Below are 17184 nucleotides of genomic sequence, written 5' to 3'. Positions count from 1 at the left end.
TTTGACTGAGCGTATTTAAGTAACGTCTTTTCAGAACAATTTGGGACAATTACAGACCAAAATTATTAGTTGAGTGGCAGATTAACAGATTAACAATTGTTAGATTCAGACCTTGCAATTAGTTTGCATTTAATGAAAACTGAAGTATTTGTAAAATATTGAGAGACTAACACCTTTTTCGTTTTGGTCTCTTCATGGGATGTTTTGACAATAACAAAAATATGTAGATTATTGCCTGATTCATCCTTAAAGCTCTGCGATTATCTGATATAATATCTGACTGTGAACACATCTACAGTATAAACATCCATTGAGCAATCTCAGCAACAACAAAGAAAGTGTCCGGCTGTTATTTACAAGCGAGTGTGAAGATGTCAGTGTTCTTTCTGCATTGCAGGAAGTATGTAACAAGTGCTTTGTCCTGTTGTGAATAAGTTTTATTGTCTCCAGTGATGAAACAGGCAACAGTTTTTCCAGTGTTTTGGTCTGGACGCTGACAGGACTACAAGACATTCAGTGTTCTGACAAGACGCAGCTGAGACTTCAAGTGTTGGTGTTGCGAAGGAATCAGGAATCTGTTTCTCTGTTCGAGGATTTGGAGGAAGGTTCTGACTACATACAAACACTCACATCCTCTCCCTCCCTCCCTCCTTCTCGTTCTCTCACAGCTCTCAGAGCATGTCACAAGCATAATGCTGCAGCCCTCATCTCTCCTCCTCCTTGTTCCAGATATGGCTGAGGAGCAGGAGGGTTGCCGTGGCAACCACTTTACAGAGGCAATGGGGGCTCTGATTTAGGAACGAAGGGGCTTTGTGGGTAACGGAAAATAAATCTGTACAGCGCAGAAGCACTCGGCCACACACAGACAAAACACTGGTTCGTAGAATAAAATGGTGGTTGAACAGTGATGTGACAGTCTGTGTGTGAGGGAAAATATGTCGACTAAATGATGATGAATATGTGTACGGGCTGAGGTGCCAGTGGATAACCAATTGATGACCTTGAAACAGTACAGATATTTGACAAAGTGCTGTGTAGTGCAATACAGTTTCTGTACTCACACACTTTGAGCCCTCCTCTAACCTCATTTGATCCCTTTTTCTATTTCCGCAATCCCAATCTCAGCTGTAAGTTTACAGTAAACGGTGGCTGCTCTGGAAGAAAGGCACCTCGGCTTTTAAAGGATTAGCAGCACAGCTTGTCAGTTGGCTGTGTGGATGTTTGAGCCACAGAGATAAGTTTAGGAAGCAAGGTTTACAAAAATGAAGACCAGAATATTTTCAGCACTGAAACACGGTTTTACACATGGTTTTAGATGAGTGTAGTGGAGCATGATTTAAAAGTCATTGTTTTTCTTGTACTGCACTGTAGGTTAGTGAGGCTGACAAACAATGCATACCAAAACCACAGCGATTTATAGAGACTCCATACAAGGTCAGATACCATATGATATTATTCTTCATATGGACCATTCTTTGCACAGCCAGATAACAAGTTTTCATCTGCATCTTCTTTTTCTAATTTTCCCACAAATATCTGTTGACCTTGAATGAGATCAGAGGGAAGAAAGAAAATACAACATTCGGCTCGATACACATTTTGAGAAAGATCTTCTGATTTTAGTCTGCACAATTTCAGTACTTTTATATGTCTTAGACTTTCAAGATTTTCCCTACAAGTCTGTAACTTTCCTCCTCCAATATGGCAAGTGAGTAAGTAAGTGAGTTTTGTAGTAATATAGTACATAACAGAGTTTTGGCAGATTAACATGAAACTAATAAAGAAGTGATGAGGGCCTAATTAAGAAAATATTGCTGAAAGACACTTTAACAAGGGATATATTGGCCTCCACAAGTGTCAGACATGTTAACCTTGGTTTGATACATGGTACATTTTGGAAATTAATGTGGCTTATAAAAATGTATTTTAATATACTGCTTACAAATACTCATTAACGAAATACAAGATTCCTAAGTCTGTAAACTGAAACATCTCTTTGCATCTGACTTACCCTCTGAGGTGTTGTATGACTGTTTGCTTTTATTTAACACTGATGGAACATGTTTTTTGAAAAGACCTTACCTGACTATGGCGAGGTCACTGACTGTGGGCTGTCTGAGAGCTCCCTCTGCTGGCATGGTTCTACAACTGAAGCTTCATAAAATATTGAAATCATTATCACATCCTGTATCAAACTGGTAATTAATTTGAAGCCTACTTTTGCTTGTGTGTCTTCTGTAATAAGACTGAAACTAAGAATAAGAATGGAATCTGCTTGGGGGGTTTTGGAATAAATCTCACAATATCAGATCTTCACGACACGGTTACTGTGGCCTAAAGAATTCAAGATAATATCATCATAGAAAGAGCTACCTGCTATGTGACAAAGCAATAATGTGAAGAAATTGAAATTTAAGAGGCAATATGTTATTTACAATACTTACAATACAATACTATATTTGTAATTATCATGGTTATTGAAATATCAATATATCACAACACTTCTAATTGAGACCTAAGAAGACAAAGTCTACATCACCTACATAATCGCAATCACAGCCAGACTAACCTGTTAGTGAAACCCTCAGTAGAACTTGCTGGAATGATACCTGATCTCTGATCTTCTGTGTATGATTTATTTTTTGGTCGTTATGATTAATCACATCTTTATTTACATTTTACTTTCTTTTTTTTTTAAGATTATTTAGGAATGCATCATGTGAGCATGATATGAACGAAAAGAGTAGAAGTATTAAAGCAATATTTTGATACAAAGCTCCTCTTTCAAGACAGAGTATGAAGATTTAGTTGTAAGGCAGATCTCACTTCACTTGATACTTAAGTTACATTAAGCAGTACAAAATTTACAGGATAAATTACTGTAACCAGTGATGTGATGCCAGCATTGCCTGTTGAAAATCCAGTGTTACTCATAAAAGATAGAGACTATGCTTGTTTTTCATCATCTAAAAGCATAATTATCTATTTTTATTGTCATGACAGCAGTATGTTTACCTGTTTGTTATTAAGTGTTTGACCTTCCCAGTAGTTTAGATAACAGCAACAGAGATAATAACACACATTTCTATTAAATTATCATTATATAAGTAATGGCACCAGCCCACTTAATCCTGGGGTTTTAGCGTTTCCACAACAGGTACAGTGCATAGCACAATGATGGTAAAAACTGGCAGATCAACAAGGTGATGAGTGTGTGTGTGACCTTTCCTCTGACATCTGAGCCAGCGGTGGAAAGAACACTGACCATTTGCGCATCACAACTACAGTAAATGTTGTGCTGCCTGAAGGAAGATTACAAAATGTAATCGGGCTCTGAAAACTCGTGTCTGAGGAACTCATCAGATAGTTACTAAAGGTAGTTACTAAAAACTGAGGATTCTGATGAATTTTTTTTGAGAAGTGGTCTGATCATGGCAGGCTTTGAGGGAAGGTGCCTGTGAACAAGCAGTGGTTGAAAATACTTAACAACTCATCTGAAAGGCAGTTAAAAACAGTTTTAAAATTGGGGTAGAAATGGGGTCAAGTAGTTACATTACCACCCAGAGCTGCAACGATTGGTCTATTAATCACGCACATAAAAAACATTTTAAAACAACAATTTGAAAACAACTTCTCAGTTGTGAGACTTTGCAGCTTTGACATGATAATAGACTGTGCGTAATATCTTTGAGCTGTTGGTTGGACTAAACAAAACACTAATGAAAATTATCCGATACTAAGTTGGTCACTCTATTGTCATCCAAGTTTTAACCTGCATCAACTTCTCAATTTTTTTGTACAATTTAGACTGATTAAATTGATGGGGATATTGAAGTATTTATTGGTTTGTTGGATTTGTCCTGCGTCTACTTTTCTGTTTTGCTGTACTTTTCTATATGTATTATTACTGGCTGAAGTTTAAAAGGAGTCAAAGTGCTCCTTGGTGACATAAAAGTTGTACCCTGTCCTACTATACCTGATACTATATGAAAAAGGTCATTTTCATACATGTTTCTCACTGCAACTGTATTTCAGTCGTATGGATTGAGCACTTGCAACTTGCTGTAACGACACACTTGGAGTTGTTTGCAGTTCATTAAAAAGCCAAGACATCAAGCAGTGAACTAGTAACATAAGCACTTCCGCGTGTGAGAGCGAGGTTTTGATTTTGTCGGGTTGTGATTGGGTCTGAGAGGAAGAAGGCCCGTTTGCTTACTTCTCATTGGCTGACAGAAGTAGAGTGACGCCTGGATTGGACCAATGGGAGGCTGCCACACTGTGGTTAGGAGGAGAGGTCCCGCAGCCTGCCTGAACATCTTCACCGCCTCCATCCCTTTCTCTTTCTCTATCGACTAGTCTGCATTTGGCCCTGTCGGATGAGCCTGCATCTCTGGGCTTTACGTCGCTGAAGAGGGGGCCATCACGGACACATTTAGCAATTCAAACTTTTTTTTTGTTTAACAAAAAGTAAAGACGACTTTTAGCGAGTGCGGTCTGCAATGTTGAGGCTGATCTTTTTGGCCGCTCTTGCTGGGTTCTCCCGGGCCAGTGATGTGCTTGATTACGGGGATGATGATTTCGAAAGCAAGATTGGAACTCATGACCTCGCTCTGGTGGAATTTTTCGCCCCTTGGTGAGTCTTCAAACGTTATGAGCACAGTTTATGTCAAACCTCTACGTTCGTTAAAAAAGCTAACGTAACGCTAGCTTACTTGCTTCGCGGTGACCAGCTAATTGCCATTCACTTGCAGAACTTAAAATACTGTGAATGCATCTCGATTGTTTCTTTATGTTTATCATTCGTTGTGTATGTTAAACATTGCACGTCTGTCTACGTCTAACATTAACACAGACGGAAGTGTCAATTGTCTTAGGTTTATTGGCTAGTGACCAAACGTTAGCATGATAGCTTGAAGCGGAAAGGTGTAAGCCAACTACCTGTACTAGTAGTTTTAATTGAAGTAGACCAGTGATTCAAAGACTCCCACGATTTGACAGTAGATATAACTTAAAAGTGGGAAAAAAAATAATGAAGACGCTTATGTCTGTCTTGTACTTATAAGTTTTCTGAATGATTTTCAATGGAAACTACGTACGAATGGGGCTATGAGGAAGTTAGGGGGTTGTCCTTTGACTGTTGTAACGTTCTGATTGGCCGGGCAAGTTTTGGTGTCCACCTCTGATTGGTCAAAAAGAGCTGTGACGTGGTTCCACTGTGCCAAACTTGAACAGATATAGAAGTTAACCGAGATGGTTTTATTAAAACGTTGATCACTTTATACTACCTAGAGCGAAAACGTCATATTTCTATGAAAATAATGAATTAAACGTAAATAAGTTTTGGCTTTGGATTGTTGCACTGACAGACAGTATTAGAATGCCAGCTCATGCTTTGGGGAGATGTGCTGGACATTTCGTATCATTGTCTCACAATTTGTGACTCAAACAATTAATGGAGTTATCAGCAAAGATTTAAAGTTAAAGTAGTTTTCAGTCTTGTGAATCACGTTTGTTGCCCTCAGGCTAAACTTTTTCACAAACCCTACTGAATTACGTCAGAAGTATCAAATTCCAAATGGCGAAATCACTAGACCTCCCTCAGGATCTTGGCCAAGCTGAAACCTGACTACAGATGAAGTGTAAATTGTGTCTGTGTTTGACTGATCATATCTTCTGTCCATTAGGTGTGGCCATTGTAAACGGTTAGCACCTGAGTATGAGGCAGCAGCCACACGTCTGAAAGGCAGTGTCCCCCTGGTCAAGGTATTACATAATGCAGCAAAGCTCAACTTTGTCCACTTTAGTGGGGCTCTCTGCACTCTGGACCTCTTCAGAAAGTGAATGATTTTCTTTCCTCGTAGGTTGACTGCACATCCAACAGCAACACATGCAGCAAATATGGTGTCAGTGGCTATCCGACCCTGAAGATCTTCAGGGATGGAGAAGAATCTGGTCCCTATGATGGTCCCAGAACAGCAGGTATTTGCCTCTGATGTGATTTCACACCCACAAAAATACTCAAATACTTATGTCTGTGACCTCATGGTTGTCTCTGTCTTCACTCTGTGTTCTTCCTCTACTTTGCTCTTGCTTTCTGTAGATGGGATTGTCAGCTTCCTCAAGAAGCAGGCTGGCCCAGCTTCTGTAGAGCTCAAGGATGACGCAGCCTTTCAGAAGTTCATTGCAGACCAAGACGCAAGTGTTATTGGTGAGTTACTGTTTGTTAACACAGAAATGAGGTGAATGAGTGAAATTAAAAGTCGATCAACAATAACGTCTATAAGCGTTGGATGGTAACTTGAGCCTTTTTGGTTACAACCACAAACAACAGCACCATGTTTGTTGTAGCCCCATCTGAATAGGGTTTGTCTTTCCTTCTTAGGGTTCTTTGCTGATGACAAGAGCACATCACAGGCGGAGTACCTGAAGGCAGCCAGCGCCCTGAGAGACAACTACCGCTTCGCCCACACCAACTCTGAGGCTCTCCTCCAGAGCCAAGGCATTGACGGAGAGTAAGTAGCTCTTTCCACCTTTGGCTTAGTCATCATTCTTGCTTTTATGCGAGCCCATGGGAGCAGATATTGGCAAAGACGCCAAATAGTTTGATTCCATACACATTTGATGTTATTAACACAGCTGCTGTTGGTGCCGCAGGACTACAGTGACATTTCCTGTTTTTGGTCGACAGGGGAGTCATCCTGTTCCGCCCACCACGACTCAACAACAAGTTTGAAGACAGCTCCGTGAAGTTCACCGATGAGAAATACACCAGCAACAAAATCAAGAGGTTCATCCAGGACAACATGTGAGTTTTATCTGCATCCTTCCCCCACCAGTTAGCATTCAGCAGCTCTAGTTAAGCAGCAGACATGTTTGGTACTTGTAGGTCTAGTTGACAATGGTAAAACTTGGTCATCTTGCATAGTCACTGTACATATTTACATACAAGGCCTGGTGCCAACAGGACCTTGTGTAATAGGCGAGGCGTGCACTCTGCAAACACAGTCAGCTGTCGCTCAGCTAGAAGCAGCGATCAATCGATAAAGTTTTTCAGGACTGATTGTTAGTAATTCAGGTGACTGATAACTCATATTTGAAACTTGTATACATTTACATTAAAAGATGATTGTGCCAGTAACCAGTGATGAAGTAACTTTAGTATTTCTGTTTTCTATTACGTTATATTTCCACTCCTCAATTTTGGAGGCAGATATTGTACTTTTTACTCCACTACAGTAACTTAAGTTTGTTACTTTAGTTACTCCGCAGACTTTACAGTGAAACGCATACAGAGGTTGAAGTGCATACATCTGAGCTGTAACAATTTGTGTTTGGTACTTGTGATCAGCAGTAACTGTTATCTGGTGTCATGACATTTTTGGAGGTTAATGATATTACTGACCTATTTATTTTCAATAGAAATGGCAAATGTTGCTCTCAAGTCTTCATTGTATATGGTTCGCTTAATCATTACCTTAAGCTTCAAATTTTAATGTCAAATTGTGAAGAGTGGTGTGATATGGGCCCTTAAAAACCTTTTAAAAACACGTGATGCAACAAGGGTGTGAGTGTGAAACCTCTAACGTGCTACTATCTGTGTTATTTTTAAAACTTCCATTATCTTCTAAAGGGCCCCATTAGATGATACTGAAAAAACATTATGAAGCTGGTGTCTCCATATCTTTCAATATTTTTAGGAGTTGGTGACATGAACCGAATTCATTCGGCACTGTCATCTGTATATTTTGGGGGATCAGTGCTTTTACTTGTACATTTTGCTAGTTTGAAGGCAGGTATCATATGTAGGCAACTGAAACAAAAGATACAGCACTTGTGCGTATATCATCTACATATGGTTTAACAGCGTTCCCACCAACCGCTGTGTGACAAAGCGGGCGGATGAGTCACCTGTATTTTTCTTTCTTTTTTTTTGCCCACGTGATGCCGATGTCCCTATCAGCATGTTTCACTTTTCTTGAAGCTAACCTCTTGTCTAGGCAATCTGCATGAGATCGAAGTTTGCAGGATGTCGGTGTGTGCAGCATATTTCTAAGAGTTTGATCTGATCAAAACCAAATTCTAGTGCATGTTCCACTGCTGTTAACCATCTGCATAGTTGGATTATGTGGCTGGAGAATATGATGGATTGTTTTAAATTTATTTGTAATTTTTATATTCTCTGTCCATCTCAGCTTTGGAATCTGCCCCCACATGACAGACGACAACAAAGACCAGCTGAAGGGAAAAGACGTGCTGGTGGCTTATTATGATGTTGATTATGACAAAAATCCCAAGGGTTCCAACTACTGGAGGAACAGGTGAGTGTCTCTGAACTCTTCCAGGGTTCCTCACCTTCACACAGTGGCTGTTGATTTCCTTAGTCTGAGCTCAAATCTCAGTCTTCTTGTGTTTTTAAACATTGAAAAATCACAAGCCATGTTTGTTCTTTGTGGCTTTGTACAGGGTGATGAAGGTGGCCAAGAGCTTCCTGGATCAGGGCAAGAAGCTGAACTTTGCCGTTGCCAGCAAGGCTGCGTTCAGCCACGACGTGTCCGAGTTTGGCCTGGATGGCAGCTCAGGAGAACTGCCTCTGGTGGCCATCCGCACTGCCAAGGGAGACAAATACGTCATGGCTGAGGAGTTCTCGTGAGTCACGTCAAATGGTCATTTTGTCATTTGCCACAAGTGCATTTCAAACATCCAAATTTGCCACACGTGGCACACAAATTGAGGAAGACATAATTATACACACATGCTCCCTTTTGCTAGCTTGTTGACTTTAGATGGGTGTTGAACTAATGATGTCCCTGTGGGAGTTATTACTCAGTGGCTCAATCAACACCCTTTCACATATTGAGGAGATGCTTGTCTAGTGTACTGAGGGTGTGGGCTCATGATGTCCAATGACAATCTCACCGTTATTATAACAGTCATTCAAGTTCCCTAGGTGTTGTGGTACAAGACCGATCTGTAGAGGAGCTCAGCAGCACGACAAACAAATTTACAGAAATGCAGTATGACTTATTTCATTTGCCTGCAGAAGCGGGCAGTGAAAAACTACATGAAAGTCAGATTACTGGCTTCTTATCCAAGTGAAAACTTGAATATTTGTAGATTCTGCCTGTGTTTTCTGGTTATTCTAAAGAAGTTCCTTTTTTGTTCTTGTGACAGACGTGATGGAAAAGCTCTGGAGCGTTTCCTGCAGGAATACTTTGACGGCAAGTTGAAGCGCTACCTCAAATCAGAGCCCATTCCAGAGAGCAACGACGGACCTGTCAAGGTAATGAAACCTCAAAGAAGATTCTTATGTTCTGTTAATAATGTACTATGTGGTGGTATTTGTATTGCTCCTACATTTTTCTATTTCATGTGTAATATTTACACTCCTACTGTGTAAAAACTTGAATGAATGGAGATTAATGGAATATAAACAATACCTGATCCTTTGTTACAGCCAGATCTTTATTACACCCTCAGGTTTCCTGTAGACAAGACTCTTGGGTGTCTCCTTTTTTGTAAGGGGTGCATTAAATTGAACTTGGTCAATCTTAAAATACAACAAAAAATTTGCTCAGAAATTAGAACAAACAAGTAGTCGCCAAAAATAAGGCATTAATGTGGATATTGTACTTGTGATAATAAGCTAGTGAATGAGTTGTAAAAATGAAACGGGCAGTTGACTGATGTACATATGTAGACTGTAGTTGACTGAGCAACTATTATGTACACATTCATAATGTATTAATAGCATAATGCAGTTATATTGTTTAAAACTTTTGTCTGAAAGCTGTTATCAGTCCATAATGATGAACTTGTGACATCTTTCATTTGTCCTCAGGTCGTGGTGGCTGAGAACTTCGACTCCATCGTCAACGACGACAGCAAAGACGTGCTGATTGAGTTCTACGCTCCATGGTGCGGACACTGCAAGAGCTTGGAGCCCAAATTCAACGAGCTCGGGGAGAAGGTGAGGGAACAGACTCCTAACGATAAATACGCTTCTGTCTTATCTACTACTGTTGCTATATTTAACAGATTGAGGTAACGCTGTAAAATAATGCTTTTTAATGACCTTGATCAAAGGAGGGCTTGAAGTTCAAGTGTTTACTTTTAAACATACAACAAGATCACAAAAAATTTTAGGTTGAAAACCTTACGGAACCTGGTGTTGTCTTTCAATTCATTTTTGTACATTTTTAAGGGTAAAATAATTTTAAAAATGGTAGAAACCAGCGTGTAAGACAATTGTTTTACTGGCTTTCAGCAAAAGTTGTATTAGACCACAACTTACAGACTCTCTAGTAGTAGATTTTGTGAACTAGCTTGCAAACAGTTGACTGTTTCTCTCCTCTTGTCTTAAAGCTTGCTGAGGATCCCAACATTGTCATTGCCAAGATGGACGCCACAGCCAATGATGTGCCATCTCCATATGAAGTCAGCGGGTGAGTCATGGGTCACTTATAATAATGTAATATTCACACTTCCCCTCTATCTCAGAATGCCTCGATGAATAATGTAACACCAAGTTTCACTCACACATTACTTCCAAATTACGATCAGGAAGAAATAAACCTTGTCATGTAATTCCCATTTACTAATTCATTTAGTTTTTATATTTCACGGGAAGTTATTTAGAGGTAGACTGATAAAAGGGCCAAGCCAATACATTGTTATAGGGTTTTTTTTTAACCCAAATATTGGTATTGACCTTTAAAATCCAGTGTTGTTTGGGCTGTAAATTTTATGTTTTTTTTGGCATCTTGCTCACTGAATCTTTTGCTTTTCTAGTTTCCCCACACTGTACTTTGCCCCTGCTGGACGTAAGATGACCCCAAAGAAATACGAGGTGAGTGTCTGCTTGAGCGTTCATTAAAACGACGTCCTGCTTGTATCCACTCTGCTCATCATCCCCCTCTCACCGTTTTGTGTCTCAGGGGGGTCGCGAGGTGAGCGACTTCATCTCCTACTTGAAGAGAGAGGCCACCAATCCCTTGGCAGTGCAGGAGGAGTCCAAGAAGAAGAAGAAGAAGAAGAGGGACGGCGACGATGAGCTATAAAAGCTCCATACAGGAACTCAACATCCCACCCACAACAGGAGGAGGAGGAGGATTGGGGAAATCCATGCAAAGAAAGAACTAAATTATATTCCACTCTCTTAGTGAACTACCGAATGCTCTGAAGCCAAGTCGAAAAGATGCGGCGCTCCCTTTTAGGTCCTCCGCTGCTCTGGGAAAACTGTGGACGGTGGAGGGGTGGTGGCCAGGGCCTGCCCGATGTTTAAAAACTAAAACAAATTTTTAGAGAAGAGGGGACAGCTTTTCAAAAAGTTGAGATGTTTATTTCCCCTGGTCTGTCTACCACACCTCAGGCTGATGCACCTTGGTTTGACAGCAGTCTCCAGTCATCTGTTGGTTTTTGTTGTTGTCGTCACAGGGGATAATGGTAATGGTGAATTCCTTTTTTTTTTCTCTTTTTGTTTTTGTAACACGTCTTTGTTTTTGTACATTTGGAAGGATTGTGAAAATAAAAAGGCCCACAAAACCAAAAGGAACTGTATGATGTCATTCATGGATAAAAATGTTTTATCATACTGTTGGCTGATTTTTTTTGATTTTTTTTGATTTTTTTTTTTTACATTTCAGATTAATTTCAAATATTGTATTAAGTGATTGCATTTAGTGTTCAAGAGACAAAGCACTAAATAAAAATATTTTCTTATTTTAGATGATTTTTTTTCTCCTTTCTGGTAAAATTAATTCAGGAATTATTTAGTTAATTAGAGTTCATGAGAATTGTTTTGGCAATTGACAAATTCATTTTGTTTTTGTCATACGTGTGCAAATAAGTGATTTTGCTTTGGTCTGTAAATCATTACACAAACAAAGAGGAAAAAAATGAGATACTCCAGTCAAAAGATTATAGAAAAATATATAATCAATACGTTAAGGTACATGATACATTTCAGATGAATTTGACTAAATGGACAAGAGCATTTTTTACTGCACTCCAGTTTCTGAAATGTTTTAGTTTAGCCACATTTTTGACGGAAAACTTGCGTTGTTTTTCCCCTGTACTTCTGTACATATATAGTACTTATTTTAGTGATCAAAACAAAACAAAACATAAAATTACAATTACTTTTGTCAAATCTTGCCATTCTAAAAGAAGATGAACAAGTCTGTCATGGCAGAGCTTGATGACAAGCTGCTCATTTGAATCAGGCAGATGGAGCAGAGAATCATCTAAAACATGCAGGACAGGAGGCCCCCCAGATCTAAAAACAATGGATATATTGTTTTTTTAATAGAAGACAGATATATAACCATACAAGAGTTTAAACACAAGGGTTTAAAAAAACTAACTATGCATGAGTACTTCCTGTTTAAACTGTATGTACCCCAGTAAGTCGCTAGAGGGCTTTTCTTTCCTTTAAAGGGGCAATATGTAAGAATTTTAAGTCCCTGTGCTAGCGCTGTGAACAGCGTCCTGGTCCCTGTGCTCCCAGTCTGAACAGCTAGCTGCACAGCTTACTGAGCTAACTATCTAAGGGGCAGCTACATGCTGTGTCTCAATTCAGGGTCTGCATCCTTTGATGGACCTGGGCTATGCAGTCTTTGAAGGTGAGTCCTTTGGAGAGACCTTTGGTGCATCCTCCAAAAAGAGGGAAAAGAGGGCCACATTTGTGAGCTGTATTTGGAGGAGCCTTCGAATTGGGACAGCCTCTTCACACATTGTGACGTAATTGGCCTTCAGATGCGGCCTCCGAAGGATGCAGACCCTGAATGGAGACACAGTAACAGTTATCAGCACTTAACAGCTACTCCGGTCATATGCTGCCCCTGTTGGTTTGGAGTACGAATCTGACACATGGCTAGTCCTTACATTTCGCACCATTTAGAGTAATGAAGGCGTTTGGTGATCCAACCACAGAGGTCCAGGATACGTTCGGCACATTTGAAACACTAGCACGCACCACACGAGTGCCACTTTTATTCCAAATTTCGAACTTTTAACTTGACAGTTCCTTGTGCAGCTAAGAATTGGGCTGAGCTTCATATATATTTTTATGAACCTCGAGATTTATTTAACGGCTTTCATGTCATCACTCTCTTATAAATCGTCCACACAATCTGTATTGTTGGACTGATGAAAAAGTTGCACTTGTGAAACAGAATTATTTTTGGCGATAACACATCCAACCAGTAGACGGCGACTCCGCAGGTATTTGGCGGTAAAACGCTTCCATTCACCGAACCAACGAAGAAGAGAAAGGGCCAATCAGATGTGGAGCAGATGGATCTTGTCCAGGCATGTTCAGACTGCACACGTGCTGCATCAGAAGGTAATGCTGAAATGATTTCATCTGTTTTATGTTTGCTTTAGTTTTCGCCAACATGATTACACGTTAGCGTTGGTCTTTTAGTGTATTTTTCGTCGAGGAAATGTGTCTTTGATGTTTTGTGTCTTTGTTTGACGTCGCTTTTATAGCTGCACAAGCTAGCAATGTCAGTTGTAGCAGAACGTAACGCCAAACTCCTTTGAAATATCTGGCAGTTGTTGTTTGTCGGAGGTACTGACTCGGTTTGACAACTCTTAAAACACAAGTCTGCGCCATTTGCAAACACATATGGGCCAGTGGTCGTCGGATTGAATACAACTGACCAAGATCTTTGATTGTAAGCTTTCGTAACGACAGTTGATCAATACAACGCCAATCACGGCCTGAACGATCAACTCAATCACTCACCGGTGTTTAAATCTGATATGGCTGAATGTACGAGTGATATTAGTGTTACAGATGAGCGAATTTATCACTGATGTGGAGCCAGAATTAAAATAAATGTTAGGCAGTTAGTAGCATTCATGGAGAAACGGAGGAACATTAAACTGCCTGAATTTTGAATGGAGTTTGGTGCCATTCTCTGCAAGACAGAACGGCATTCATCATCCCTCATTTTACGCCTAATATCTTTTTCAAAAAATAATAACTAATAATAATTAATAACCATACTTACCATACTTTAACCATACTGATTAAATTTAAATTAATGAGGTCACAAGACAGTTAGACCGGTAGTTGTGTCCTCGTGTGTTGCTGTCAATCCCCTTCCCCTTAAAGTCAGTGATACTTCTGTATGGCCACCTCAGGGAGATCTTATGTGGGCTGTTAAAAAAAAAAGTTTCTTTAGACTATAACGCATGTCAGTCTGCTTAATTGGCCACAGTGAGATAAGAACCAAGGTTATGCCACCGCCCCAGAGGAAAATGTGTATCTGTCAGAAAAATAAAATCCTGCGTATTACTTTCATCCTACAGAATTTCTTTCCTAGTGTTAATCTGGCTGTTTTTGTTTTTTTATTTCCTTAGTAATGTCGCAGTGGCTGGTTTCGGTGGTTGGTGATGGCAAAGCCGTCAAAAAAGAATAAAGCTTCCTCTTGGGGGCTCCTCAGCAACTATCGGTATCTGTGCAAAAAATCCCAGATGCTTCGAGTCATGGAGAACACAAAAGTAAGGAAGAAATGCCAGCAAAAGATCAGGTTCCCAAACATGAAGAGGAAATTAACAGACAACCACAGTGAACCACTTGGTACAAATACACTTGGCAAAAAAACAAAATTGAGCAATTCAGACCAGGAGAGTCAAAGTACTCTGTACCCTGAGAACAAGGGTGCTGACATATCTAAACCTGGATTCTCTGACCACCACAGCTTAGCCACAGCACTCAGGGACAGCTGGGAGGTGGACAGTGGTTTCTGCTCGGAGGCGAGTCCTCCAGCCAGCGGTCGGAGCTCACCCTGCCTCCGCTCAACCATGGTGGTGGCGTTGGACTGTGAGATGGTGGGGACTGGGCCTGGGGGACGCTGCAGCGAGCTGGCCCGCTGTAGCATCCTGGACTATCATGGCAACGTATTGTATGATAAATATGTCCAACCATGCCAGACAGTCACAGACTACAGGACTCGCTGGAGTGGCATCCGGAGGCATCACCTGCAGAACGCCATGCCGTTCACTCAGGCCAGGGAAGAGGTGAGACCCACTTCGCTTTTGGATCTAAGCTCTATCTAATGATTCTTTAAGTATATCCTCCTTTCCAAAGCATGAGCCGTCACTTTGCTCCATATTGAGCTTTGAAAAGCTATCAGCCCCTCAGGGGAAAAGTACAGAAATGTGATGTATTGTTGATAAAAGCTGAAGCTGTAGTTCAGTTGTAAATGGGTAGCACATGAGAGTCCAAATCCTCCTGATGAGAAATGAATCAGAGAAATACTGCCTGTGTTTAAAATGCCTGTATTGTTGTCTCTACATTTTAGATTACAGGGCTCCACTTCACGTCGAAGCGGTTTTAGCAGTCAAGTCAGATAGTTCTCTCCTCTAATGCACTTCTGTGGCTTCTTACCTGTAGATCCTCAGCATACTTGAGGGCAAAGTGGTCATCGGCCACTCCATTTACAATGACTTTGAGGCGTTGGACATGCTCCATCCAGGTCACATGGTCAGGGACACGAGTACCACGCGTCTCCTCAGTCGATTGGCTGGATTCCCCCGCGAACGTTGCCCCTCCCTGAAAATCCTGGCCAGTAAACTGCTCAACAGGACGATACAGGTGAGACATTGACAGTCAGAAACGTATCCAGACTTATAATTTATAAATTTAATTTGTTTTGCAGTCATCTTTTGTCCGAAGGGAGTCATGAAAATAAAGTATCATGATGTTTGCCCACCAGAGGGCGCTGAGACGACCATTTTCTACTGTGAAATGCCCTGACGTGTCTTAAATCATTCCTATCAAATTTTGACTTCCTTTCCTTATAATATTTACACATAACTACACTTTTATCTGTTTTTGAAGTCTGCTGTCAGCATGTTTATGATGTGTGTTACACTGACCCTGTCTTTGTTTCCCTGTCCAGACGGGGAGGAGAGGTCACTGCTCGGTGGAGGATGCTCAGGCTGCCCTCGACCTCTACAAGCTGGTGGAGGGCGAGTGGGAGCAGGAGCTGCAGAACAAGCTGAGGGCCGACGACGCCCCACATGAGCCGAGCTTCGCCTCCTCAAACCACTACATGCAGGACGAGTACTGGCCAGACGATGTCATAGCTGACAGCCAATAAGAGTGTTTATGACATGTGGCACATTTAGTGGAAAATACCTCAGAACTACAGTACAGAAAACTATAAACAATGTGTGAGAGAGAGAGAGTATTGTAAGAAGTAAATGCGTTTTTGGTGGGTAATATAAAATTATTGGCATTGTCTCGCACAAGGAGATGTACTGTGTCACTTTGGATAAAAGAACATTATTGCTTAAATGAAAACACTTGTTGACTTACTTTAAAACATGTTAAACATGGTTTGAGTGCTCAACAGCATATTTTTTTGCTGTGATGTTTGCTTGCAGAGTCTCTAAGTTATCAGGCTAACTTGATAATATTTATAGGGTGACATTGGTGCTTTTAAAGTTTTGAGGTTATGAAATGCGGTGTTTGGAGTTCTCCAACTTTATCTGCTCTTACTTGAAAGGTAAAAAGGTTAACTATTAAGAGGACATGGGCCACAGATACAGCTGTTTTGGAAAGTGCAGCTGTATTTTTCAGTTGATATTGCTTTATAAAATGTCTTCTGTTCATAGAAGACCATAAATAATGTGGAAGGGAAGTGGCTGCCATAAGCGCACTCAAAGTGGAAGTTACACTTTTTAAAATGTTTTTGCAGTTGCCTCCATGTTTATGTGGCCTTAATGTTTTAACAGTTATGTCTAGTTGTAATGGTGTTATTTAATTACCTCTCATTGTAAGCTGCTCTTAAATGTCCCAATAAAATGGCATATTTAATTGAAACTTTATCACTTTGTGCTTTCATTGAATAACATTAACAAAGTTTTTCCTTTTTGTGCCTGTTATGACTTTAAAATGGATTTGCTCTGGTTTAACCTCACCTAACCTTCGCAGATGCTGCCAACCTAAGTTACAGTTTGTGGCATAGTGCTGCTGAGAGAACTTTGTAATTTTTTTTTTTGCTTTGAAAAAGTTTGAAGACTTGCAATTCTATTAAAACATGTTATTAAGATCTATATACACATGCAAAAATAAACAAAACCCTAAAGTTAAAACATGTCAAAGGGTCGTGCATGTAGTTCTAACAAAGTTCAAGAGTGCTATGGTTTAACATATGTATGAGTAGATCA

General features: G+C 40.3%; 2 protein-coding genes across 3 annotated transcripts; both read left to right on the top strand.

Moving 5' to 3' along the window:
* The first annotated feature begins 4313 nt into the window (after window positions 1–4313).
* On the top strand, window positions 4314–11590 carry pdia3 (protein disulfide isomerase family A, member 3). The gene is made up of 13 exons (XM_037106483.1): window positions 4314–4633; window positions 5685–5763; window positions 5862–5979; window positions 6101–6208; window positions 6383–6512; window positions 6689–6805; window positions 8193–8318; window positions 8464–8646; window positions 9172–9280; window positions 9839–9967; window positions 10363–10442; window positions 10789–10846; window positions 10935–11590. The coding sequence occupies exons 1-13, from the start codon at window positions 4500–4502 to the stop codon at window positions 11055–11057; spliced, it is 1494 nt and encodes a 497-aa protein (XP_036962378.1). The 5' UTR covers window positions 4314–4499; the 3' UTR covers window positions 11058–11590.
* A 1616-nt stretch (window positions 11591–13206) lies between these two features.
* On the top strand, window positions 13207–16842 carry isg20 (interferon stimulated exonuclease gene). 2 transcript variants are annotated; one of them, XM_037108230.1, is made up of 4 exons: window positions 13207–13342; window positions 14368–15027; window positions 15404–15604; window positions 15912–16842. In XM_037108230.1, exons 2-4 carry the CDS (start codon window positions 14401–14403, stop codon window positions 16110–16112), a joined length of 1029 nt encoding a protein of 342 aa, XP_036964125.1. In that variant the 5' UTR covers window positions 13207–13342; window positions 14368–14400; the 3' UTR covers window positions 16113–16842. The 2 variants fall into 2 exon arrangements, with proteins under 2 accessions (XP_036964125.1, XP_036964126.1); XM_037108231.1 differs by lacking the exon at window positions 13207–13342 and having other exon boundaries at window positions 14445–14587; window positions 14709–15027.
* The last annotated feature ends 342 nt before the right edge of the window (window positions 16843–17184 follow it).

Source organism: Acanthopagrus latus, chromosome 8, assembly GCF_904848185.1.
Source record: "Acanthopagrus latus isolate v.2019 chromosome 8, fAcaLat1.1, whole genome shotgun sequence".
Classification (NCBI taxonomy): Eukaryota; Metazoa; Chordata; class Actinopteri; order Spariformes; family Sparidae; genus Acanthopagrus; species Acanthopagrus latus.
This window is presented reverse-complemented; position numbering and strand designations above follow the sequence as displayed.